This window comes from Fonsecaea monophora (assembly GCF_001642475.1).
Source record: "Fonsecaea monophora strain CBS 269.37 chromosome Unknown Scaff36, whole genome shotgun sequence".
In the NCBI taxonomy this organism is placed as follows: Eukaryota; Fungi; Ascomycota; class Eurotiomycetes; order Chaetothyriales; family Herpotrichiellaceae; genus Fonsecaea; species Fonsecaea monophora.
The window spans coordinates 96,048-120,026 of NW_019173967.1; the positions used below are offsets into that span (position 1 = coordinate 96,048).

Genomic DNA, 23,979 nt, shown 5'->3' on the forward strand with positions numbered 1-23,979 from the left:
TATGTCCGAAGCTCTCTGCCAATAGTTCCAGTAGTTCAAGTCTGTGAAGATACTTTCTTATGGTCAGAGCGGTGTTGTCAAGAGATATCAGAATATATTGTCTCTCGTCCTATTCTACCTTTTTTTGTCTGAGACAAACTCCCTAAAGTGCTCGAGTGTTCGAACAAACGCCTTTTGATACTGTTCCCGAACATCCTTATCCTCAGTATCCGGTCGAGCGGCGAATCCATGGCCCATCCGCGGATAGCTTTCTATCTTGAACGGTACCCCGGGTCTTATCCTACTGCTCCCCCACTCGTGGAGGTCATTTGGCAATGAGGCAGGGACCATATCGTCCTCCTCAGCCAGGCCGATGTAGAGAGGCGCCTGAATGCCGTCCAGGTCCTCGGCCTCCACGAAGCTGGGGTGGAAGGAAGCTGCTGCACGTAATGCATTCTTGCTCAGTCTCAATACGTGTTTACCCCCAAAACAGTACCCTACCCCGACAATAGTAGAGTCAGGGTACTTGTCTCTGAGATGGCTGGTCAAGTTGCCGAGAAGAGCAGAGACCCTTGCATGGTCATGTCGTTGCAGCCAGGCCGGAAAGTCCAGGTCGCGCAGGATCTGCTTTTCTTCTTCAGGCCACGGCTGCTCATCGATTGATAAGGAGCGATCTTGCTTGAGAAACTGGATCGGTAACGGGTCGCCTGGCCGTGCATGAGAGCCATGATGAGTGAAGCTGGGGGGGAAATGATGGGCTCACCTTCGAAATAGTCTGGAATCACCACACGCCATCCTTCTTTGGCGAACTTATCTGCTAGGATGAGATTGTGCTTGGCCAGGCCGAATCCATCAGGCAATAGCAGCAATAGTCCTTGGGTGCCTGGTGAGTCCGGCTCGTTGCCACTTACGTAGCAGTCGACGACGCCCAAGGCGACATATTGTCCGAGAGGGACGTAGGATTCTATACATAAGCGAGTGTCAATCACCGTGACATGTTACAACCAATAGACACGGCCATGGGGAGTGAGACATTGAGCCCCTGGTACACGGTGGCAGATACGCACCTGGGGCAGCCTTGCCTACTTGACAACAATTTGACATGTCGACTGTGTGGCCCGATTGAATGAGAATCTGGAGGTGGGAAAGGAGGAAGACCCAGCCTTTGTCTTTCATACTCCTAACAAGAGGACATTTGGTAAGGGTTGCTACCAAGTCGGCCAGATGTGATTTGTTGCCCTCGGAGCAAGTTGTGGTTATTGTCCGATCCGACAGCCTTGTGTAGAGGGTGACAAAAGAGTTCCGGGCTGGCATCACCGGTTGACAGATGGTCTCTGCGTATGCTATCCCCCGAATACGATTGTGATGAATATTCTCAGCAGGGTGCCGAAAGGTCTATTCCTGATCCTGCGGCACTATCTGAACTCGTCGCAGTACATGTTTCTACTCGTACTTCAGCCAGCAAGTTACTGGCCTGAGCAATATACCTCAGAGTCCCAATGCCCGGTATCCGTCGCGACATGATCGGGTCCGAGCTTGGATCATGATCGCTCAATGTTGTTTCTTCCCGGGGTGTTATTAAACACTCTTCTCCTCCTTCAGACCATCTGCCGTTGGCTGGATTGGCTCGAAGTCCTTGTTTTCCTTCCTCTCCCATTGTGGCAGATGATATCCCGGCGGACAAGGCCCAACAAGCCAGTCAGTCCTCATTACTTCAGAGCTCCCAGTACCTTGGGAGGGCTGGAACTCCAACGCTAACTTCACCAGATCCAAGTCACCCAGCCCCCACATGCTGCCATCTACTTTCTGGTAGTAGTCCTTTTTGATGGCCTTGTCGAATGTCCTATCGGCGATGAAACCCCTGATTACGTTTTGATTCTTCCCGTGGCTGACGATCTCGTCGTAGTGACGAATTTTGCCAATCAAGTCTTTATTGCGAGCTTTCAGCGCCGTCTGCTGTTCTTCTGTGTACTTGCCGTAAGACTGCATTTGCATGTTCGCGACGACGAGCGAGCATTGGACCACGTACGATCCCCCTTGGCGACTGCGCAGATAAAGACCGTGTAGGACCCCGGCGGCGCCAGCATGGCCTGTCAGGTAGTCGGCGTTTGGACCGGGGAAGATGTGTGGCTCGTCGTATCCGTGGAATCGGCCAATGTCAAGACCAACACCGCAAACCTGGACGTCGGGGTTAGCAAGGAGGAAACAATCAAGGGAGCATTCTGACCAACAGTATCAGCAATCTGTGCCCAGCCTGGTCTTGTTACCCACGGGCCTTTCCAGCCGTAGCAATTTTCCTGGCAATAAATAAGGCCTCGATCTCGATTCGCCACCAAACCCAGCACGGCATCGCGGCCAAAGCCGAGGTGTTCCATTACGGCAGGACGATAGCCGTCAATGAAAACATCGGCCTCCTCGATTAGCTCGAGCAGCTTCTTTCTCCCCTCGAAGGTCTTGAGGTCGATGTCGACACTGGTCTTGCCGATACAACCGTCAATGAGCGTGATGGGCAGCTCCGTGTTCTTTACGCAGGACACGCGGATAACTGTCGCCCCCAAAGCTGCGCAGACACGGCCAATGGTGGGCGCGGCAATGGCGCGTGAAAGGTCCAAGACTTTGATTCCAGACAGCGGTCTACGGTCGGAGAGGTCGACAGGCACTTGGTCCCAGGACACGGCAGGTTGAGTATAATGCTTTTGTGGAATCAAGTTGTAGTATGGTTCATCTTTTATTGCTTTACCCTGTGAGCGGTCAGCGAGGTAGATCGTGAGAGCTTTTGTTCGAGCAGCATTACCTGAGGGGTGGATTCGAACTCTTCCTTTTCGAGACATACTGTGCCGGGAGTTCGGTAGACGTTGTTACTCCAGTTGTCGAGAACCTCTGAGTCAATAGTCCCGACGACGTTGCTGTACATTTCGATGATTTGTGGCCAGGTCAAGTTCTTCTCATTGTGCTGTGGAACGTTCAGCATCTCCAAGAGTGGCGTGGGATTCATGTTGCCGTGGAGAGAGTACCATCGTCCATCTTTCGACTTGTAGATGTTTGTGCCCAGCTGTCGATAAAGCTCTCGGGTCATACCGTGATCCCAGCGCTGGACAGCGGCCATCATTTTCGGACTGCCAGATAACCATTCGCTCTCATGGCGGACGAACAGAGCGCCGAGTCCATTGAGCAAGGCCTGCGAAACATCGATGTGACACTCTTGCTCAATTCCATATCGATCTTGAGCGATGGCAAGAGCCAAAAGTCCAATGTAGCCAAGGAGACCAGCTTGGGACTCTGCTGCTTTGAACGGAACAGGGAAGAAAGGATCCGTTTCATCCCCAGTAAATTGGACGTTGTCTTTCCATCGTTTCACTTCCTCTGGGAGGTTAAGACGAGGGTCTGCGACAATGACCTCGTAGATTCTTTGGGCTTCTGACTGAAGGGTGTAAGGAACTTCGTCCCGATGGTTCTGCCCCGCAATCATGGCTCTTGGTGAACGCCTCCGTAGTGCCTTCGGGTGGAATGGGGGCCAAGTGATAGGGACTTTGCCGTTTAGATCAATCCTCTCCTGGGGGTTTTAAGTCGAATTTCCATCCTTTGTATTGTAAGCGCTGAACCCTTTGAAAGTCGTTCATCTAGGATCTCCAGCGTCCTCGCGATGTTCTACGCGGTGGTGGCGGACGTCGCTGTGGTTCATGTCGGGCCCGGACTGCATGACGAGCGTCCACTGTATGGTCGACGCTTTCTTCACTGCCTTCGGACCATACAACATAGTTATGTCTCGGAAAGCTATTGCCTCAATACCGCGAATATCCTTTTATTACCGAAGGGAGGAGAAGATATGTTACGATCTGTCGATTCTCCGAAGATGTCTTGCTCGGAAAGCTTCAATTCACTTGGTAAAAGCCCAGAGTAGGTTGTGTATGCTCTCCGCCAGGCTTAAGGTGAGTTCAACATCGATTACATCCCAAATGACATCCCCCCTGATTGTCGGCCACAAGGCGGAGTGGTCCGACTCAGCAATTACGCTCAGGGAGATCATGGGACGACTCCGCCTCGTCTGGGTTTTTGCCACCCAGCTTCCTTCTAAAGCACATTGTAATCGTGCCGAAGACAGAGCCCGTAAGCCATAGCAGCATATTGATAATGTTATATGCAGCGGCGGCTTCAATATGGGTGGAATGGCTCTCAAAATACCTGCCGCCAAACGATGCAATCACCCCCACCCAGGCAAAAGTGAGCACCCATTGCCAGAACAGAACCCATAGCAGCCAGAGCCGACTGGGAAATGGGAAGAGGATGTCGATCGTGAACAACAACGCTGTCAGCGCAGATAGAGAGGCGATGGCGATGGCGTAGACCTGCAGGTACAGGTGTGTGTCAGGAAGATCAGGTATCAAAGGTTCATCCCCGGGAAACCCACCGAAACACCCGTATTTGTGGGGCCATTGGCTATGTCTGAAGCATTGAGAGCAATGGCAGTTACAGCAAATGTGAATTGTAGAATAACTTGAGCAATGTGGACAACGCGGCTTGTTGGGGCAGCCTTCCAGGGAAGCCCGACCTTGAACATGTTGTGCCAACGCGATAGCATGGATATAGTCCGTGCTTGAAAAGAGATGTAACTGTTAGTGCTCAATGAATTTGAGCAAAGGAGAGTCTTTGAACACTGTCTAGCTTATAACATTGTAGGGACTCAGGCAGCAAGAATTCTCGAACCAAGACCCAATGCGTATTCGTATTCGACTAATTTCCCTTTTGGGGAGGTAAGGTGGAGACGATCGAGGATCGCGCGAAAGCATTTAATACTCCACAGAACTGTAGCGTGTCAAGCCGTCTACTCCGACGTAGCGCGAACCCCAATACTTTGTAGAAAAAAAATTATCCCCGCAGCAGGAAATATTGGCGCAGTTGAAGGATAAGAGGTGTGCACGCCTACCACCGACATTCCTCTCACCAGGTACGTTGTTACCGCCGGGTTATGGCTTTGATGCGCAATGGCAGGATACGTCAAACCAATTCCTTCGGCCACCGGCGGCCTGGCCTTTTCCCGACTCCAGTCCGACGAGATCAGAAAGATCTCCGTCAAGCGAATCCATGTCACTCCAGCGCTGGATTCTATGTTTGGTCCAGTTCCAGGAGGTCTGCATGACCCTGCCCTGGGTGCTATCCAGGCTCTGGATGCAAAGTAAGTCCTCGAACGCTGCGCTAGCTTCGGTGCTAACATCTTCAGCTGCTCTACTTGTCGCATGAATGCGATCCACTGTACCGGGCACTGCGGACATATTGAACTTCCTGTCACTTGCTATCATCCACAATACATTGACTCTACTCTACGCCTTCTCCGTGCGAAATGTGCCTACTGTCATCGCTTCAAAGCTGCAGAGAACTTTGTCAATCAAACGGTGTGCTCCCTCCGGCTGTTGCAATATGGATTGGTGGAGGAGTACCACAATATACAGAATATTCACCTCAGAGGAGGACTGCCAAGGACACCAAGGAGGAGTGGCCCAGATCAGATGGTTGAAGATGTGGCGGAAATCGAACCGGAGGAAGAGATTGCGGAGCTTATTGACCGGAGAACGAGAATGACAACGCGTGCCATCAAATTGGCGCGAAGAGAGAAACGGATTGATGACCAGGCTCTCGTCCGAAACACTATCGCGATCGCTGCCCGAAAGCATGTAATCGCCTCTTTCCTTAAGGAGATCCCTAATCTGAAGAAGTGCGCCAACTGCGGTGGTGCCAACATCTCCTATAGAAAAGATAGGAGCGTCAAGATCTTCAGACAGCCGCTAGCAAGGAAGCAAAGGGAAGCCATGTATGTCCTTGGGAAAAAGGCGCCAAACCCTCTGCTGTTTCTCCACTCCGAACAGACTCAGAGAGATGAGGTCAAAAAGACCGCCATGGTCAACGGACATCATGACGAGGATATCGAGATGTCCGACCAAGACGACGTTGAGGATGCAGAACTACATGGAGCTGAAGAAGAAATCGCTATGCGTAATGCACTCGAGACGTCATCCAAGTCGAAGAAAGCGGACATCGAGAATGAGGACGACGTACAAGCATACATGACAACGAGCGAGGTACATGCTGCCTTGACCCTACTATTTGACCGGGAGCAGGAAGTCCTCCAGCTGCTGTATGCATCTCAGCCCGGTCGAAAAACGGTTCGCGTATCTCCGGACATGTTTTTTGTCACCGCGATTCTGGTTCCGCCCAACAGATTTCGACCTTTGGCTAGGCATGGACCTAATCAAATGCTGGAGAATCAACTAAACACGGTTCTGAACAAAATCATCAAGGCGGCTGGTGATGTTCAGCGCATCTCACGGGAGTCGAAAAGAGCAAAGATTGACCCAACTGTTAGACCAAGGAACTTGAACGAGAGCTTGCAAGCCGCAATTGTCCTTCAAGAGGCAGTAAATGCGCTGATAGATTCCCCTACACCTGCTTCAGGCCGGCCAACCGACCAAGGCATAAAGCAAGTTCTGGAGAAGAAGGAGGGCCTTTTCCGAATGCACATGATGGGGAAGCGTGTCAACTTCGCTGCTCGCAGTGTCATATCGCCCGATCCGAACATCGAAACCAACGAAATCGGTGTACCTCTTGTTTTCGCAAAGAAATTGACCTACCCCGAACCAGTGACGAGTCACAATTTCGAAGAGCTTAGCAAGGCGGTGATAAATGGTACCGAAAAATACCCTGGGGCCGCAGCTATTGAGAATGAGAACGGGATGGTTCTCAGCTTGAAGCGCAAGACCATTGAACAAAGAAGAGCCCTCGCAAAGCAATTGATGACTTCGACCGCCCCCGGAGCAAAGGGGGAGAATGGCAAAAAGGTGTACCGGCACCTTCAAACAGGCGACGTGGTTATCATGAATCGTCAGCCAACTCTGCACAAGCCCTCCATGATGGGTCACCGTGCACGCGTGCTAACAAACCAAAAGACCATTCGCATGCATTATGCGAACTGTAACACTTACAACGCCGACTTCGACGGTGATGAGATGAACATGCATTTTCCTCAGAATGAGCTCGCTCGAACCGAAGCCCTTCAGATCGCGGACACGGATCACCAGTATCTGTCTGCAACTGCAGGCAAACCCTTACGTGGGTTGATTCAAGACCATATATCTATGGGTGTTCAATTTACCAGCCGGGACGTTTTCTTCGATCGAGACCAATATCAACAGTTACTTTATAGCTGTCTCAGGCCGGAAGATTACAATACCGTGTTTGACAAGATCCAAATGGTAGCGCCGGCGGTTTTAAAGCCGAAAATGCTATGGACCGGCAAGCAAGTGATCACGACAGTATTGAAAAATATCACTCCTGAAAGATTCCGTGGCATCAACCTTACGAGCAAATCATCCACATCGTCAGACTCGTGGGGCGAGAAGACGTCTGAGGAACCTGAGCAATGGACTGTTAGCAGGAACATGGTGGTATTCAGAGACACGGAACAAGTGGTGATTTTCAAAGACGGCGAGCACCTTTGCGGAATTCTTGACAAGAGTCAACTCGGTCCCAGCGCTGGTGGTCTGATCCATTCCGTACACGAGGTCTATGGACATATCACTGCGGGCAAACTAATGAGCATCCTCGGCCGACTTCTCACAAGATTCCTCAATGAGAGGGCCTGGACTTGTGGAATGGACGATCTCTATCTGACACCTGAAGGCGACAAGGAACGGCGACAAGAATTGAACAAGGCGAAACAAATGGGTTTGGAGGTTTCGGCCGAGTATGTGACATTGAAGTCTGGCGAGGTCGACCAAGAAAACCCCGAACTGCTTAGTCGCCTTGAAAGCGTACTTCGTAACGATGAGCAGCTCAATGGTTTGGACCAGGTTTACAAGGCCAAAGTGAAATCGATCACGGACGCTGTCTCAAAAGCCTGCCTGCCTGCTGGGCTTCGAAAGTCATTCCCTCGAAATCAGATGCAAGCAATGACGATCTCTGGAGCCAAAGGTTCTAGTGTCAATGCAAATCTCATCTCTTGCAATCTAGGTCAGCAGGTTCTGGAAGGGCGCAGAGTTCCTGTGATGGTCAGTGGCAAGACACTGCCGTCCTTCCGAGCCTTTGAGACGGAGCCAGCTGCTGGTGGGTATGTGTCAGGACGATTCTTAACGGGCATTAAACCACAAGAATACTACTTCCACGCCATGTCTGGCAGAGAGGGCTTGATTGATACCGCTGTGAAAACGTCCAAATCCGGGTATCTGCAGCGCTGCATCGTCAAAGGGCTTGAAGGTCTTCGAACCGAGTACGACACGTCGGTGCGAGAGAGTTCAAACGGAAGTATCATTCAGTTCTTGTATGGAGAAGATGGACTCGAAGTCACCAAGCAGAAGCATCTGAAAGAATTTACTTTCCTTGCTGAAAATCACCACTCGGTTGCCACACTTATGAATGCAGAAGAGGTGATTCACAAACTGCCGCTCTCAGAGTTGGTTGAGGAACAGAAGAAGATTCTGAGATCACTGAAGAAGTCCAAGCAGAAGGATCCATTGACTGCTTCTTTCAGCCCCGCAAGTCATTTAGGAAGCACTTCCGAGTCATTTGCGATGGCGTTGAATGACTATGTCAAGACGGACCCGAATAGATTGATCAAGGACAAAAAGACGAACCCTAACGGTGTGCTCAGCAAGAGGACGTTTCGAGCCGTTATGGACCTGAAGTACATGAAGTCAATTGTCGATGCCGGGGAGGCAGTCGGGGTCGTCGCAGCACAATCTGTGGGAGAACCTTCGACCCAGATGACACTGAATACTTTCCACTTGGCCGGCCACTCAGCAAAGAACGTCACCCTCGGTATTCCTCGACTACGGGAGATTATCATGACTGCCAGCGCCAATATCATGACCCCAACAATGACACTCAAGCCCATCGAAGAGTTGAACATTGCTGAAGGAGAACGCTTCGCTAAAAGCATCAGCCGTCTGCCGCTCTCCTATGTCATTAATGACATGTCAGTCACCGAGAGGACTGGTGGGGGCGCAGGACATGAGAACGAAAGGGTTTACGACATTCGAATAGACCTGTATGAGCCAGACGAATACGAGGAGGAATATGCCATTAAAAGGGCAGACGTCCAACGATGCTTCGAAAGGATGTTCCTACCTAGACTGGATAAGATGATTAAAGCCGAACTCAAGAAGAAGGCCAAAGAGGCAGACCGCTCAGAGGTCACGGCAGCTGTTCCAAACGTTGGCACGTCGGTGGGTGTCTCCGGGGAAGCTAGGACAAGAGGCCCAAGAGCTACTGAAAATGAAGGTGGCGAAGACGACATTGATGAAGAAGCCGACCCCGACGATGCCAAAGACATGGCCGCCAGACGTAGAAGAGAGAACACGTTCGACGAGCCCGACGAAGAGGAAGATGCCATAGCACGGGAGTCAGACGACGAAGGGATGAGTGACGACAATGGCGATATGGACGAGGAGGAAAAGACACTCCGCGCTCGCCAAACAGCGAAGTCTAAGAACGCGCAAAACCTTCGAGAATTGGACCCTGACGACGAAGGAGATGACGCTGAAGATTCGGCAGATGAGGCGCGAGTCAACCAGCTGAAGAGTCAACTAGACCACCTCAAACGTTTTATCTTCGCAAGAAACCAGGGCAAATCCTGTCGCATTGTCCTCAGTTACGACTCCAGAACGCCGAAACTACTTCTCCTTCCTCTTCTCGAAAAGTGCGCGCACACGTCAGTCATTCAATCAATCCCTGGTCTCGGTGTTTGCACACAGTTCATGGAGGAAGTTCACGGGCCTGACGGCAGACCGGTCAGACGCATTGATCCAGAGACAAACAAGGAGGAGATCGTCAAACAACCAATGATCACCACCGAAGGGGTCAATTTACTCGCGATGCGCGACTACCAGGACCAGATCTACCCGCATTCCATCTACAGCAACTCAGTTCACGATATGCTGAAGTACTATGGTGTCGAAGCTGCGCGGGCGACGATTGTCAAGGAAATAGACGGTGTATTCAAAGGGCACGGAATTGGTGTAGATACACGGCACTTGAGTCTGATCGGCGATGCTATGACGCATTCCGGCAGCTATCAACCTTTCAACCGGCACGGTCTTGTAAAAGAAGGAGGAAGTGTGTTGGCAAAGATGAGCTTCGAGACGGTTATGGGATTCCTCAAGGATGCAGTATTGTTCGGCGAACGGGATCCCTTGCTTGGACCCAGTGCACGCATTGTGGCAGGAAGGAGAGGCAATATCGGCACGGGAGCGTTTGATGTAGTCATGCCTGTACATTGAAGAGAGTCTTGGTTTGAAGCAGGAGTACTTGGTACATGTTTAATGAAATGATTTGGATGGGACAATACTGGACATGGCCGGCGGAATGGGCAGGGAAACGTCTCTCCCGAGAGCCACTGGGGTTTGTTCGCCATGCGGTTCCGATTCTGGACGACACTTGAAACAGTTCAACCCTGCGCCGATGGTGCAACACTCCTTGCGACCGACTTGTCCCCAAAGGGCAGAAGCATTCTGGAAAAGGATGAAGCCGGTGTTCATGGTGTCTCCTCGACAATGACCGACTTCTAGCGACTACGAGTATACTGCAGCGTCCTATGAGGAGGAGAGCTGCAAATCCAACGGCGGCCCAGATCTTCTAACGGCCCGCGCCAAGCTATTTCATTGCCCCGAACGACCCACCAGTGCTGAGGCTCTAACACAGCCGAGTTTGGGACAAACGGCAGCTAGTAAATGGAAACACCTCTCGCTTGTGCAGGAAAGGAAGAAAGGAGAGTCCCAGCTCTGCCTCGAACAGGAAGCAGGAGTCGTCACTGAGACCGGACCCATTCAGACCCGGTTTCCCGAAAAAGAAGACGAACAACACTTCGGCATGATTCCGAGAATAGCGCCCTTCGCATCCTCAAGGCCGTGCCTCGAAACAGGGAATGTCGGGGGAATGAGGTCCTCTAGTAGTAGGACGCTCACAACCGAGCCTCCCTCGAAACTAACTCCTCCTTGTACTTGGTACTCTAGCACCTAGCTAGCGGTGCAGTAGCTGAGGAACAGCACCAATTGATACGAGCAGACCAAAACCCCAAAGAGGTTTCTCCTTCGGCACTTGGTATCATCGTCTGTCGCCGTCCGAGGGACGGATCCAGCAGATTGACAGTACCAGTATACCAAGTTTACTTTAGGATACCATACGAATCCTTGAGTCCTCTCTCGGACCTGTCAAACCACCGTTACCGCCAGGCTGACTTTCCGAGCACTGCCTTCTCGACGAGGAGTGAGCAGGAGATTAGCAAGAGGACCTTTCCCGGCAAATTGTTTCTCTGGATGGACCTATTGATCCTGTTGGAGCGAGCAAAGTCAAATTGGGATTCTGGCGTGCCTTGCAGGAAGCCATGGCGATCCCCCAACCCATGGGGCCGTTATTTGTCTTTGCTGATGCATGTCTCGACTTTGTTTTGCGGTAGGATGAATAGGTCGAGTTTGGCGGAGATCCATCAGCAGGGATGGGCTTCTAAGATTTTTCATGTCGTCTCGTTCCGTCTGGACGGCAGTTCTGCATTCAGTCTCTACGCTTTTGTCAACTGGACTGCAGGAAGATTGCTCCTTTGTTCATCGGGCGAGTACGATTCATACCTTTTGTCTCTGGACTCTGGGCCTTTCGTGCAGATGGCTACGAATATAACCGCCGTTGGCTCCACCTTTACACATCCATGAGGACCAAGAAGAGTCTACTGGGGCTAGAGCATGAGGTTCCTTGCACGAGTAGCGGTAGTTATCCCTGCTGTTGACCCGCACAACCTGTCTAACTATCGAACTGACCCTTGACAGTGGTGAGCCTCAACTTGTCCGGATGCTCGTATTCCACACCGATAATCAGACCTACCGGTCTTGCTATGTGTTCAGCATTCTGCTCCACCAATCTCTGAGCCTCGAGCTGGCCCCCTCCCTCGGAGACTTGCGTTGCATATAGCAGCAAGCCTAATCCGGGGAAGTTTGGTGCAAATATCTAGGTTGGTACTATGTATGTCTCTGCTGCGTCTCGCGTATCCAAGCAGCCGTGGTCCTCCCATATTCCTTCTGCTCTCTTGAGACTCATTACCCCGGATTTCTCACTTTTGGTTCTGGCCATAGACCAGCGTCGCCAGCCGTTGACCCTGTCAATGAGTCTTAGCTGGTGTACTAGTACGGCCGGGAGCTTGGGGACAAGCTGTCTTGCAGCCTTAGAACATTGTGGGAATTCTTACCTTCTGTACATGCATTGTTTCCAGGTTTTCCTTACGCCTTCAGATCCCTCGCGGCGCTTGTTTTTCCAGTCCATATCTTTCCCTTGCTCTCCCACATCTGTCGACTTCGGCTGAACTTGTTGATTGTCGAGCTGGGGTCGCGTCCCTTGATTTGCATTGCCGTCTCGCACATTGCCATGCAGGATGGGACTCGAACGTGGTGTGCACGCCGTGGTGACAGCTGCCGTCTTCAATGCGTTCGCGTTTGTCTTCATCGTGCTCCGGTGCATTTCTCGCTTTATGGTCGTCCGCCAGGCTGGGCCTGAGGATTATTTGATCATCTTCGCTTTGGTTCTTTCATTTGGTCTCACGGTGACGATTGTGCTTCGTGAGTACTTGACGGTGTCTCCGGGAAACTCCTCCTCAACTGACACTACTTGATTTTTCTCAGAGAAAAATTGCGGTTTGGGTCGACATGCCGATACGGTCAGCGAAGAAGACAACGAGACTCTGTCAAAGGTATCCATCCAGCTTGATCCATTCCCATGGGCAACCACTCGTATCCTGCTAACAACCGATGGCAGCTACTCTACGCGAGCATCATCCTCTATAACTTGGGGTTGTTTTTGGTCAAGGACTCAATCCTCTACCAGTACTTGAGATTCTTTGTTGACCGGCGCTACCGTCTCGCTGCATGGGTTCTCATCATTTCCATCTGTGTCGCTGGGGTAGCATTCATCCTGACCTCTTGCTTCTCCTGTTGGCCTATTGCCTTTTACTGGGACAAGAGCGTCAGAGGCGGCCACTGCATTGACCTCATGGCCTTCTGGTTCAGCTTGTCCGGCTTCAACATCGTCACGGACCTAGCGGTCTGGGTGCTCCCGATGCCTGTGCTGAAGAGCCTGAGACTCCCAAGGAAGCAGAAGTTCAGCTTGATCGTGGTGTTCTCGTTGGGTGGGTTGTATGCTTGAACCAGTCCCGGTCATTGACAATAGCAGATTCTTTGTCCGGCTGACACCCCACAACAGCGGCTGTATCACGGGCATGCTCCGTCTCCACGCGCTGTATATCGCAAGCATCTCGACCGACCTCACCTACGACAACGTCGGCGCTGCCACCTGGTCAGCTGCCGAGCTCAACGTCGGCATCATGTGCGCGTGTATCCCCGCCATGAGACCCGTCATCAACTGGATGTTCCCATTCCTACTTTCCTCATCGCCTTACAATCGTGATTCCAACCCGTACCCCCCGAGGACGTCGTACCTACGACACAACAGCGTTGTCGAGATGTCGCAGGTGGCCAAAGCCCAGAGCGAAGTGAGCCGAGGCGACACGGCCAGCTTCGACCAGGGACACGATCCGAATGCGATCCGCATCAAGAACGAGTGGTCTGTCAATGAAAGAGAACGAGTTTGATGCCTTGGGTGGTCAGGTTCCAGCCAGGGAAGGGAAAGAGACATACGATACGGGATTATGACGGGATTGAAAAAAAAACCTGCGAAACTGCAAAGGATCGCAGGATATAAAACAGGTGGAGATTTCGCGAAGAGGACCACAACGACCTCGTGTGTGGGTCATGCTATGACCTCCTCGTGGTCATGGCCGCATCGATGAGAATCACGGCGAGTGTGTCAGCCACTGATACCCACTTGCTACCATTTCCTCACAACGCTATGTGTACGGACGATCCTGGGACGGCACTTTTTTTTTTCGTTAGTTGGGCGTTTGTGCGGATCCATTTCTGTCGGCTTCCACAAGTCCCCAATGTCGTTTGGGCGGTGGTCATCTGCTACATTCGAGCATACGGGGGTAGGCGTTGCTGGCATTTTGTCCTTTTTTTTTTTTTTTTTTTAAGCGCAGAGAAGAGGAATAAATATCAGGGCGTGCTCCATGATCTACGCGGATAAGGACAAGAACAAGAAGAAAAACAAGAAAGTATTTCTATTTCCATGTCTGGGGTCATATTTTGTCCATTTGCTTGTGCTGTTGCGGGCCCCCCCATCTACACCCCATTCTTCACCTTCCCGCCCGTCCGCTCCGCCTCCAACAGCGCAATGGTGTCCTGCGTGATTGAATCCAGGTTAGAAATGGTCGAGCCGGGCCCCTCGGGCATCGGACTGTCGATGTAGACCCTCCGGGTAAAATTCTTCAGCGTCTCCAAGACGGTGCCGCCCTCGTAATCGCCGTTCTCGACCAGTTCCAGCATGACGGCCGCCTGCTCCTCCGGGGTGATCCAGATGTCCTTTTCCGTCGCCGCCTTGAGCTTCTCCGGGTGATCGGACCACAGCGGCGTGTACACCATCCCCGGTGCGACGGCGACCACTTTGATCCCAAACTCCTCGTGTAAGGGGGCGAGAGACCTCACAAGGGCTGAGACGCCCGATTTCGCCGCACTGTATATAGGCTGGTTGAACAGCATGCGTTGTGCGGCGAGGGAGGAGATGTTGAGGATCACGCCGACCGTGCCGCCAGCTTTGCGGCCCTTGGAGCGGGTGATTTGGTCGCGGATGGCGAGGCGCGTGCCTTTGATGAGGGCCCCGAGGTTGATGTCCAGGGACTTGTAACTCTCTGTCTCTGTGTCGGTCCAGAAGTTGGACCATGACTGGCAAGACACGATTAGAGGGAGAGACAGAGATGAAGAGGAGAGAGGGGTCAGTCAGGGAAGAAAGGGGTCGTGGCTGGAGACACACCGGTTCAAAAACGCCAGCACCGTTACACACAATATCGAGAGCACCGAGTTCGGTCTGTGCACGTTTAAACAGGGCCTCAAGTTCGCTCCAGTTCGACACGTCGGTCTTCTGGAACAACAGCTTCGTCGGGCGTGGCTCTTGAGCGAGTTCCTTCAACGCGGGAGATTCTTGCAGGTCGCCCACGATGACATTGGCGCCTTTGCTGACGAGCAGCTTGACGAAGGCGAGGTTGATGCCTGCGGAATCACGACTCGAGGGTCAGTGGGGGTTCTGGAAGGCAGGGAGGTTTGGATCGTGTTGTACCTGATGCGCCGCCTGTGACGATTGCATTCTTGCCTGCGACGGGAAAGGACATGGTGAGGCTCTGAGGTTCTGAGGATTTGGTGGTCCTGATCCTGGCGATTCTGTGTCGTTTAACCTGTTGACTTGGGCGCAGACATGAACTCGAATCTAGACTTTGACCTCCCCATCTCCTCAGACATAGCCATCATGGACCAGATGCCCTCGGCCAACATCACAACACCACCAGCACCAGATCTTGGGGAACATTGGGGAAACAGGGACAAGTGCCCCAGTCACAACCAATCCTCTCGTTACTCGTGTTACTTTATTTGGTCTTTTGGATCAAGTCCCTCGGTTCTCCGCTCGGTCGTCGAGCTAAGAGAAACTCTTGTCCATCGTCCTCCTCCACCTCCACCTCCATACAAGGCTGGAGTCACCAATCAAAGTCACCAACCCCGATTCGGGATGGACTGGCGTTAAGAGAAGGGAGCGGAGTCAGCGGTCTCAGTGTCAGGGGATAGGGTCAACCCCATGATACCCAAAGAGCTGGTTCGCTAGAGCACAAACGGCGCAGATTGGGCCCTCGTTGGGATGCTTGGATGGTACAAGAACGTCGCAACGCCTTGGCCCTCGGATCGTCTCCTCCGTCCAGCCATCCAGTTGGTGCAGGTGAGGGACTAAGGCCGAGAGAAATGGATCCTCTCGCCATTACTATTACCTTTGACCTCCTACCTCGACGCTCTCGGCTATACCAAGCACAACAACAGGCTCGCTTGACCACATCACCACACCACCCAATGCCACAGCACTCGTATCCCAGAATTTTGGCGGAAAATCCAACCGTGCTCGTGGCTTCTCCTAGCAGTGGTGTCTCCAAAGATCACGCCGTCTCCAAGGGTGTCCTCGTGGGGTCTCCTATTGCTGCTCAATACGAACGATGGCCTTTCCAACGACCGACACATCTTGGTACACAACATCTCAGTTTAGTTGGCAAACTCTCTTGAGTTCGCTGCCCTTCCCCAAGGTTCCCCAAACATCCTCCAACATGATGGGACGACGTCGTCCTGGACCTGCTTTGATCTTCTCTGGCCAGGCGAGAAAGAGCCTCGTGGAAACTGAGTCTCTTGAAGCGATGCCTGTCTCAGTCTCCACTCTGGGGTATACAGGTGCAAATCCTGGAAATGTGGCAATTTGCTCTCTAGCCTCCTGCAGGGTTATATAATTGCATCCCTTGGGATGCGATCTTCCCTGTCAAGGGTCATTCAAATTCTCCTCGTGGATACCTCTGAACAGTCCTTGTCCTTGCGCAAAGCAAAATGGCTCTTTCCGCAGCGACACTTCGTTTGTTGGTGAGTTGATATCGCTTTGCGACATCTGGAACCATGTACTCACTCTGTCAAAGATCGTCATCTTCGTCGCCCTGGGGAGCACAACCTACGGTTACTGTGCCTCCATCATCAGCACGACCCTGGCACAGCCCTCCTTTATCGCCTACTTTGACCTTGATACTCGGTCCAATGCCACCGATCTGACCGGGTCCATCTTTGGCCTGTTCCAGACCGGTGGCTTCTTTGGCACATTGTCGTGTTTGAAGTCGGCTGACTGGTTGGGTCGACGCAAAGCACTCTTCTATGCAGGGTTGGTCACCACCGTAGGCGGAGGTCTTCAGGCTGGGAGCGTCAACATTGGAATGTACATCTTTGCACGGTTTCTCACTGGTGTCGGTATTGGTTAGTTGGGCCCCTTTGTTTTGCCTTCGAAAGAGACTGATCTTCTCGGACAGGTGCTCTCGTCACTCTTGTGCCGCTCTACCAGAGCGAGATCGCGCCCCCCAAAATTCGTGGCTTCCTAGTCGCCATGCACGGTGTGATGCTGTGTGTTGGCTACTCAGCCGCCAGCTGGGTTGGGTTAGGGTTCTACTTTGTCGATGCTGGTGGGGCACAATGGAGGCTCCCCCTGGCTATCCAGGCGCTTTGGCCTGCGGTGCTTTCTGCGGGAGTTTTGTTCCTGCCCGAATCTCCTCGATGGCGTATGTTACTTATTGGTGCTGGTGTGATCCCTATACTGATGAATCGCAAACAGTGCTGGATCACGATCGCTATGAAGAGGCATTCGAATCCTTCAAACGCGTGCGCGCCGAGTCGTCCGACGCCTTCTTGAGCGACGAGGCCGCTCTCAGAGCCGACTTTGCCATCCTCCGCGAACAGATCATATTTGAGAAACAACAGCAACTGTCCCTGTGGGATATTTTCCGCCTGCCACATTATCGCAAGAGGCTCATTGTCGGGTTTGTGACCATGGTCGCTCCCCAGGTCACGGGCACGCAGATTATTTACAGTATGTGTTTTCCGGATTCTGTGTCCTTTTCTGGAATAAGGATTCTAACGCCGACTGTCTAGACTACGGGTCGCAGCTGTATAAGAGTCTCGGGTTCAATACCCTCGAACAACTCCTCCTGAGCTGTGGATGGATCACTTTCTCGCCCTTCGGGAACTGGTTCAATGGCCTGGTCGTGGATAGAGTCGGCCGAGTGCGGATGCTGCGTACGCAATGATACCCTCTCTCTCCTCATGAATCTCGGGAATATCGACTAATTCTGACAGTGATTGGAATTATCGGCTGCGTGCTCTGTCTTGTGGGCGAGGTCATCACGCTCGCGCAGCTCGACAAGGGTGAGAACAAGGCCGCCACCAATGCCGCTGTCTTCTTCCTGTTTTTGTTTGTCGGTTTCTACGCAAGTTTCATGTAAGCTCCCACCGAACTGTACCAGTGTTGCAGGACTCGGCAGAGATTCTGGCGATCATAGGACTTTGAGCTTAAGGCTAACAACGACACAGCGATGCGACCACATACATCTACGCTTCGGAGATCTGGCCAACTCCCATCCGGGCGAAGGGGCTGGCATTGTCCATCTCGGGCCTGTTTCTCTCGTCACTGGCCATTCTTCAGGGGTAAGTTCGCCCTTTACATCTTCCCATCCACCTGCCCCTGTACATTTCATTCCGATACGTATACTGACTGGCTGTATTTGCGTCACACAGCGCTCCAGCCGGCTTCGCCAACATCGGCTGGCGATACTACCTGGTCTTCATCTCCGTCACCTCTGTCATGGTTGTCTTTATGTTTTTCTATTTCCCCGAGGTAAGCATTTGACATTGTCTCTCCTGGACAGACAGTGTCTCTCGCGCCCTTTGACTTCTGATACGTGTGTGACTGATGATACGGACCACAGACCAAAAAATTGAGTCTCGAGGAAATCGGTGAGATTTTCGGTGATGAAGTCGCCCATGTCGACGCCAGCACCGCCACGGCCATGGGCGAAAAGGGCGTGGAGGAGCTGCACATTGAGACTACGGATGTCAAGTAGTAAAATTTTGGGAGAGGTGGTGATGTGAGACTGGCGATCTAATTTGATATGGGTGAATGAAGGAGAGGAGCGAGGAGGACAGATTGGCAATTGATCATTGACAGTTGAGAAATCACGATTCGACAAAGGGAAACAGTCCCTAGAAAAATGACAACAGTGGGCGGTGCAAAAAATGATAGTCCATACCCTTGCTACCTAAAGTAGCAGCCTAGTAGGTACATGATGAACTAGTATACAAAAGACATTAATACCTCGTCCTTTAACACAATGGTCATGGTCTCTACAGAACGAGATACCCTCCCCAAACATGTATCTCGCATGTGGAGTTAACCTGGCACCGGCGTCAAATTAACTGGCAGTAAGAGTCAATATAAGCGAGAGAGATCTCACGAACCAGTGTGGCGGGTCGTCGTCGTGGTTGTGATCGAACCTCATACGCTTATTCATCCCGGTGCTGGGTGCTGGGTGCTGGATGGGATGCATCCGCCTCGTGGACATGCATGCCACCATCTGCACGTGAAACACTTCTACCATCTCCTGCATGGCATGAGGAGGGAAGGAAAAAGCTCGCACCGCTCTGCCATCCTACCGTCCCTGAAACCTATCCTGTCTTTGTCCTGTTCTACTCTGACCTACTCTGGCATGCACTAGCATGGCAGGGGATGGTGTGGTACGCCACGGCACGGAATGCCTGTCGGAGAAGCCTCAGACTGAGCCTCAGGCCGAGGCCGAGGCTAAGCCGACCAATCTCATTTTCATCCGCAAGAGACGCTTCAAGGTTCTGGGGAAGGGGAAATAGAGAAGTTGAAGGCGTAAAGATAATGGAGAAAGTCTTGGAAAGGGAAAGGGCAGGCAGGGGTAACAGGGAAAGCGAAAGGGAAAGGGAAGGGCTGCTTGGCCTTGGGGAAAGAAGAAAAGGGGGAACGCTGAGTGTGCCTCTCTACACTCTTGTGGGTAGGTATTCTAGGTACTTTAGGTAATGGCAACGGCATTCTTGTGCCTTGGCCGCACTATTTCTATGGCTCGATTAACTCACTCCTGCTCTGGTCTGTTGGGGGTGGCGAGTATGGTGGCGGTCGTCGTTCCCGCGCTCCAACGGTGTGCAGGGTAAACCGCGAAGTGTGAGTGTGATGATGGTGATGGTCAGGACGAATGAAGTACAAAGATCCTTCGGTCCGATAGCTGGTATATCTCTCTACCTCCTCGTCTACCTCTACTTGGGTGACAGAATGGGTACGACGTACTCGGTATTCTGAGACACGTCAAGTCAAGGCAGGACAGGGCAAATTTGTTAGTATACAGTATAACCTATTCAACCATGTGCTGTGCTGTGCTGTGCTGTGCTGTGCTGTGGTTTATTAAGTACATACTTTCATCATATACACATTCGATACATACAAATATACATACATACGTACATCGGGCTTGATAGGGTCAGCGTGTATACCGAGTACAAGATACCCAATAAGGAAGTAGGTGTGGTATATGATGATATTGTAATGTATTATATAACCATGCATATACATACCTTATACTAATATAGCCACCACGCCACGCTCGTACATATCACGACACAACACCATGTTACCGCACAAGGCTGAGTTTACGATCCCACACTAAAACCATTCATTTCATAAAAGGGTAAAGTACGTCTGTGGTACGTAGAGCGTCGACGATACATACGTACCATACGGACAGGGCAGGAGAAGACAGATGGACGTATCGATGGATGGATAGTCATGATGCTATTACCCACTCACCCTCCCATCGACAACTCGACAATGCCGACCACCTATCCAGGTGACTCAATCATGCCAACAAAGAGGTCGGGTCTATCAAATCAAACAGAATCTAGACCTGTGCCTCGTCATGAGGTAATAAGAGAATAGACATCCCTGCGCCTGAAACCTCCAGTCTACGACTCTACTCTATTCGTGGCAGATATCATGCTCCGTCTGTCGACCATTACCGCCTCACCTGTCACCTCTTCCCCCCTCTCTTAATACTTCGAGTCATGACTCCCTCACAACGCTCGAGGCCGTGCCGGTCGTATTGGCTCAATCGGCACCACTTCACCAACCTCGACGTCATGCACCGTGCTCGCCACAGTTTCGGCAGTCTTTGGTCTCTCGTCAGTCCGGCCCCTGGCCTGATTCAACGCCGTCATTTCCTCGTTCTCGGCAATCCTCGTCATGCCCGCATCAGGCTTCTTCAACTCCACCCACACAATCACGACGCTCACGTAGATGATCCACACGAGCGCACCACACACGCCATATGCAATCTTCCACCCGCTTGCCCACTGGGGCCCCTTGAAGGTGGCTGCAAATTGGAAACCCAGACCGCCATCAACGATCCCGAGAAGGATTAGCACACGCCCGAGCCAGAGATGGATGTGCACAAAGTGCACCACCTTGGGAATCTTTTCGTGGAACCAGTGCAACTTCATCAGAGGCTGGAGACCCAGGAGTCCTAGAGTGACGAGGCCGATGACGCAGTGGTAGTGGTCGAGCTGTAGCGAGGGGCCTCCAGTCAGCGAAATGCTATTTTGAGCAGGAGATACAACACATCTGTTCTACTCACAGCATTTATTTTCAAACCCATCCATATCCCTAAACCCGTCGACGCCACAAACACGGCCAATGCAAACATCTGGATTGCCGCATGGATCCACACGATATGGCGATGCGGCCACACTTTGACAATGATACCACCGAGAGGAAAGCAGAACAGAAATGCCGCCGCCCCCAGAGCCGCATGAGCGATCTTTGCTTCTCCAAAATACGACGGATATTTGCTTGCCCCCTTCGACCAGGTGGCTGGGCTTGGAGCGTAGGCTGAATTAGACATTGGACTCGTAGTTGTTAGCCATGAGGACGAGGCTGAAGCGATCGGCACCGTGGGCGTTGGGGGAGATGCAGGGATGAGTTGCGCCCCGGTCAAGGTTGCTAATCATGCATGTCAGTGTCAAGTGCGGATCATCTTTCCACTTACAACATGCCCTTGAAAGAGTTGGCTGTAAAGAGCCTGCGGGCAGACGTACCAGAAAGGCTGACGAGCAGCAAGAAAGTGCTCGACAATTTGTTCAAGGCCATATTGCTTCAAGCCGTGTACGAATCCCAAGTCCAGCTCCCTCCAACCTTGTTGGGGTGAAGGGAAACGAGCGGTTAATCGGCAGAAAGCAGGAAGATTGTAACATCCAGACTGCAGTGGCTGCGCACAAAGAGCCCTTTGACGTTTGCAGAAATCCATTGTAGCCGCTCCCCAAAAAGGAAAAGTAGAATCTGGACTGGAATGTGAGACGTACACCGAGCGACAGGGCTCGAGCCATCCTCCCTTTGTTCTGGACAGATGAGATTGCATTGTTAACCCTGATCCAACTTTGAGCTTAGACTCATACCCTGCGCTCGGTCCAACATAACTCGTGATATTTTTGGACAATCCCAGCAAACTATGCTCAGCTCATTGAAACCAGCGTCATGGAGCCAGCGAGCTGTTCTTCGTCCACCAATCAGCCCATCTGACAACCTTCTTTTCCCTCCTGGCCTCTTCTGCTGCAAACACCACCGCATGGCTCAATATGATCTCTTCCAAGTCACACCCGACCAGTTCCCTTTGTGCTTGGGCGATATCCATTGTTCCAGCATTGACGTTCTGGACAGCTTGGACAAAGGCTCCGGCCAAACCCCAATCACCGCCGCCGTGGCTCTTCTCCACCTCTGGTGCCTGTTTGGGAATATCATGCACAGTCGTTTTCCCATTAGCAAATGTGTGCACGGTGATCTTGTGTGAGTCGTAGCTGATTTCGCCAAGTGTCCCGTAAATCCACCCTCGCCGTTCGCATTGCGCCTGGGTCGGATAAGTCATGTGGAACAGCGCCCTCTTCGGTCCCCGACCGAGATCCTGGCCGTGTTCGGGATCTTCTTCCCACTCCATTGTCACAACCTGGTCATCAACCACATCATTATCTGCTTCGTACACGCAACGGCCATACCAACTCCGTCCTGCAACGACGTTGTCAGGAGTAGTGGCTTTGTCGTAGTCCTCTGCAAGCCTTTCCATAAGTTGCCCTTCCGCCGCATTCCAGCCCTTTGTTGACACAATGTCTTCGATTTCGGGCACCACGATCTTGAGAGGCCAGCCAGTATCTTTCTCCTGCCGAAGCCACCGATCGCGGTAGAGCTTCTTCGCAGAGTAGATGCAATCTGGCTCCGCAGGGCAGGAGAGGCAATTAGTCGCCGCACCTGCAGCCTTTGGCTTTCTCGCTCGGCGGAAATGCGTAATGGCTCCATTGCTGGATATGGTGGAGGGGAAATGGGGGGTTGGTCCGGTCAGAGCACTGGGTGAACAGAGCAGCCACAGGATGAAGTCAATATCGTGGCCGGATTTGGTGAGGAGTGAGCCAACGCCTTCTGGAGTAGAGCGGCGCCAGTTTCCACGGACATAGGAGTGAGAGAAATGCCACCACCCGACGGGCTCAGTGTGTTCAATGGAGACAAGCTCGCCAATGACCTGGTCATGAGTCAACAGCTTGCGCAGGAGGATGTTATGAGGTGAGTAATGCAGCACATGGCCGATCGAAACCACTTTCGGAGGATATTTAGACAATGCCGAGGAGATAGACAGACAGTCGGACAGGGACAAGGCCAAAGGTTTCTCGCAGAGGATGTGGAGGTTCAGGGGCGCAATGGCACGGATTATAGGGGCATGTGTCTCGTCCAGGGTGCATATGAAGACTCCAGTTATAGGGACATAGCCGGGCTCGGGTCCTCCAGCCTTGTCTGCGTCTTCCCTGCGTCTCTTCTCCCATGCCACCCACTCTTCCCATGGCCCAAAGGACTGATGTTCCGTAGGTTGTCCATCTCTTCCCCAAATGTAACGTCTTCCAAATTCTTGTCGCTTGAAGGGGTCAACCTCCGCTACGGCGGCAATCGTGCCTGATGTCGAGGCTTCAACGGCACGGGCATATGCATTGCCTCGAGATCCAGCCCCGATGACAAGAAATTGCGGTGGATGTGGGGGTGGTTCGATGGAGCCCATTGTGGTCAGGGTAGTGAATGGCAGTGTTAGAACCTCTGGTCAGGACCTGCAGCACAGAAGTGCAGAGGGCGACCAGGGTATATATGCCAGGCTGGCGCCTGAAGAGGGTCGGACAGGCTCATCGAAGCGTGCACCATGTGTAACATTGAATGCGGGGTGAAAGATAACAACGAGGTGTCACCCCAATTTATTTGGGCATTATTGGTCAGCCTCGTCACAAACGAGGCTGCGCGGCTGTTCTCCGTCTACCCAGTCAAGGGTTTGTTGCTTGCTGGCAGCTACTTCACCAGTTCCAGGGCAGAGTGGCATCGGCGTCTGGACAATACCGCTTATCGTCCTCCAAGATGTGCGTCCAGCTACCACCGGAACCGGCAACATAATCTGTGCTGACGATGCTCTGGAGCCGCCCTGCAATTCCGGGT

The 23,979-nt window shown here is 52.2% G+C and overlaps 8 protein-coding genes across 8 annotated transcripts; 3 read left to right on the forward strand and 5 right to left on the reverse strand.

The window, feature by feature from the left end:
• Positions 1 to 114: 114 nt before the first annotated feature.
• Positions 115 to 3,448, reverse strand: AYO21_05610 (hypothetical protein; the record flags this gene model as incomplete). The annotated part of the gene is made up of 5 exons (XM_022655578.1): positions 115 to 686; positions 743 to 943; positions 1,710 to 2,157; positions 2,211 to 2,720; positions 2,774 to 3,448. 5 exons carry the CDS (start codon positions 3,446 to 3,448, stop codon positions 115 to 117), a joined length of 2,406 nt encoding a protein of 801 aa, XP_022512084.1.
• Positions 3,449 to 3,980: 532 nt separating this feature from the next.
• On the reverse strand, positions 3,981 to 4,537 carry AYO21_05611 (hypothetical protein; the record flags this gene model as incomplete). Its single annotated transcript, XM_022655579.1, has 2 exons — positions 3,981 to 4,325; positions 4,388 to 4,537. The coding sequence occupies 2 exons, from the start codon at positions 4,535 to 4,537 to the stop codon at positions 3,981 to 3,983; spliced, it is 495 nt and encodes a 164-aa protein (XP_022512085.1).
• Positions 4,538 to 4,961: 424 nt separating this feature from the next.
• Positions 4,962 to 10,244, forward strand: AYO21_05612 (hypothetical protein; the record flags this gene model as incomplete). Its single annotated transcript, XM_022655580.1, has 2 exons — positions 4,962 to 5,152; positions 5,198 to 10,244. 2 exons carry the CDS (start codon positions 4,962 to 4,964, stop codon positions 10,242 to 10,244), a joined length of 5,238 nt encoding a protein of 1,745 aa, XP_022512086.1.
• Positions 10,245 to 12,382: 2,138 nt separating this feature from the next.
• On the forward strand, positions 12,383 to 13,594 carry AYO21_05613 (hypothetical protein; the record flags this gene model as incomplete). The annotated part of the gene is made up of 4 exons (XM_022655581.1): positions 12,383 to 12,566; positions 12,630 to 12,697; positions 12,763 to 13,139; positions 13,207 to 13,594. 4 exons carry the CDS (start codon positions 12,383 to 12,385, stop codon positions 13,592 to 13,594), a joined length of 1,017 nt encoding a protein of 338 aa, XP_022512087.1.
• A 586-nt stretch (positions 13,595 to 14,180) lies between these two features.
• On the reverse strand, positions 14,181 to 15,223 carry AYO21_05614 (hypothetical protein; the record flags this gene model as incomplete). Its single annotated transcript, XM_022655582.1, has 3 exons — positions 14,181 to 14,780; positions 14,869 to 15,104; positions 15,172 to 15,223. The coding sequence occupies 3 exons, from the start codon at positions 15,221 to 15,223 to the stop codon at positions 14,181 to 14,183; spliced, it is 888 nt and encodes a 295-aa protein (XP_022512088.1).
• A 1,243-nt stretch (positions 15,224 to 16,466) lies between these two features.
• AYO21_05615 (hypothetical protein) lies at positions 16,467 to 18,517 on the forward strand (the record flags this gene model as incomplete). Its single annotated transcript, XM_022655583.1, has 9 exons — positions 16,467 to 16,499; positions 16,553 to 16,880; positions 16,934 to 17,179; positions 17,233 to 17,487; positions 17,550 to 17,693; positions 17,754 to 17,895; positions 17,988 to 18,101; positions 18,192 to 18,291; positions 18,383 to 18,517. The coding sequence occupies 9 exons, from the start codon at positions 16,467 to 16,469 to the stop codon at positions 18,515 to 18,517; spliced, it is 1,497 nt and encodes a 498-aa protein (XP_022512089.1).
• Positions 18,518 to 20,540: 2,023 nt separating this feature from the next.
• AYO21_05616 (hypothetical protein) lies at positions 20,541 to 21,612 on the reverse strand (the record flags this gene model as incomplete). The annotated part of the gene is made up of 3 exons (XM_022655584.1): positions 20,541 to 21,029; positions 21,101 to 21,465; positions 21,561 to 21,612. The coding sequence occupies 3 exons, from the start codon at positions 21,610 to 21,612 to the stop codon at positions 20,541 to 20,543; spliced, it is 906 nt and encodes a 301-aa protein (XP_022512090.1).
• A 382-nt stretch (positions 21,613 to 21,994) lies between these two features.
• AYO21_05617 (hypothetical protein) lies at positions 21,995 to 23,557 on the reverse strand (the record flags this gene model as incomplete). The annotated part of the gene is made up of 1 exon (XM_022655585.1): positions 21,995 to 23,557. One exon carries the CDS (start codon positions 23,555 to 23,557, stop codon positions 21,995 to 21,997), a length of 1,563 nt encoding a protein of 520 aa, XP_022512091.1.
• Positions 23,558 to 23,979: the final 422 nt, after the last annotated feature.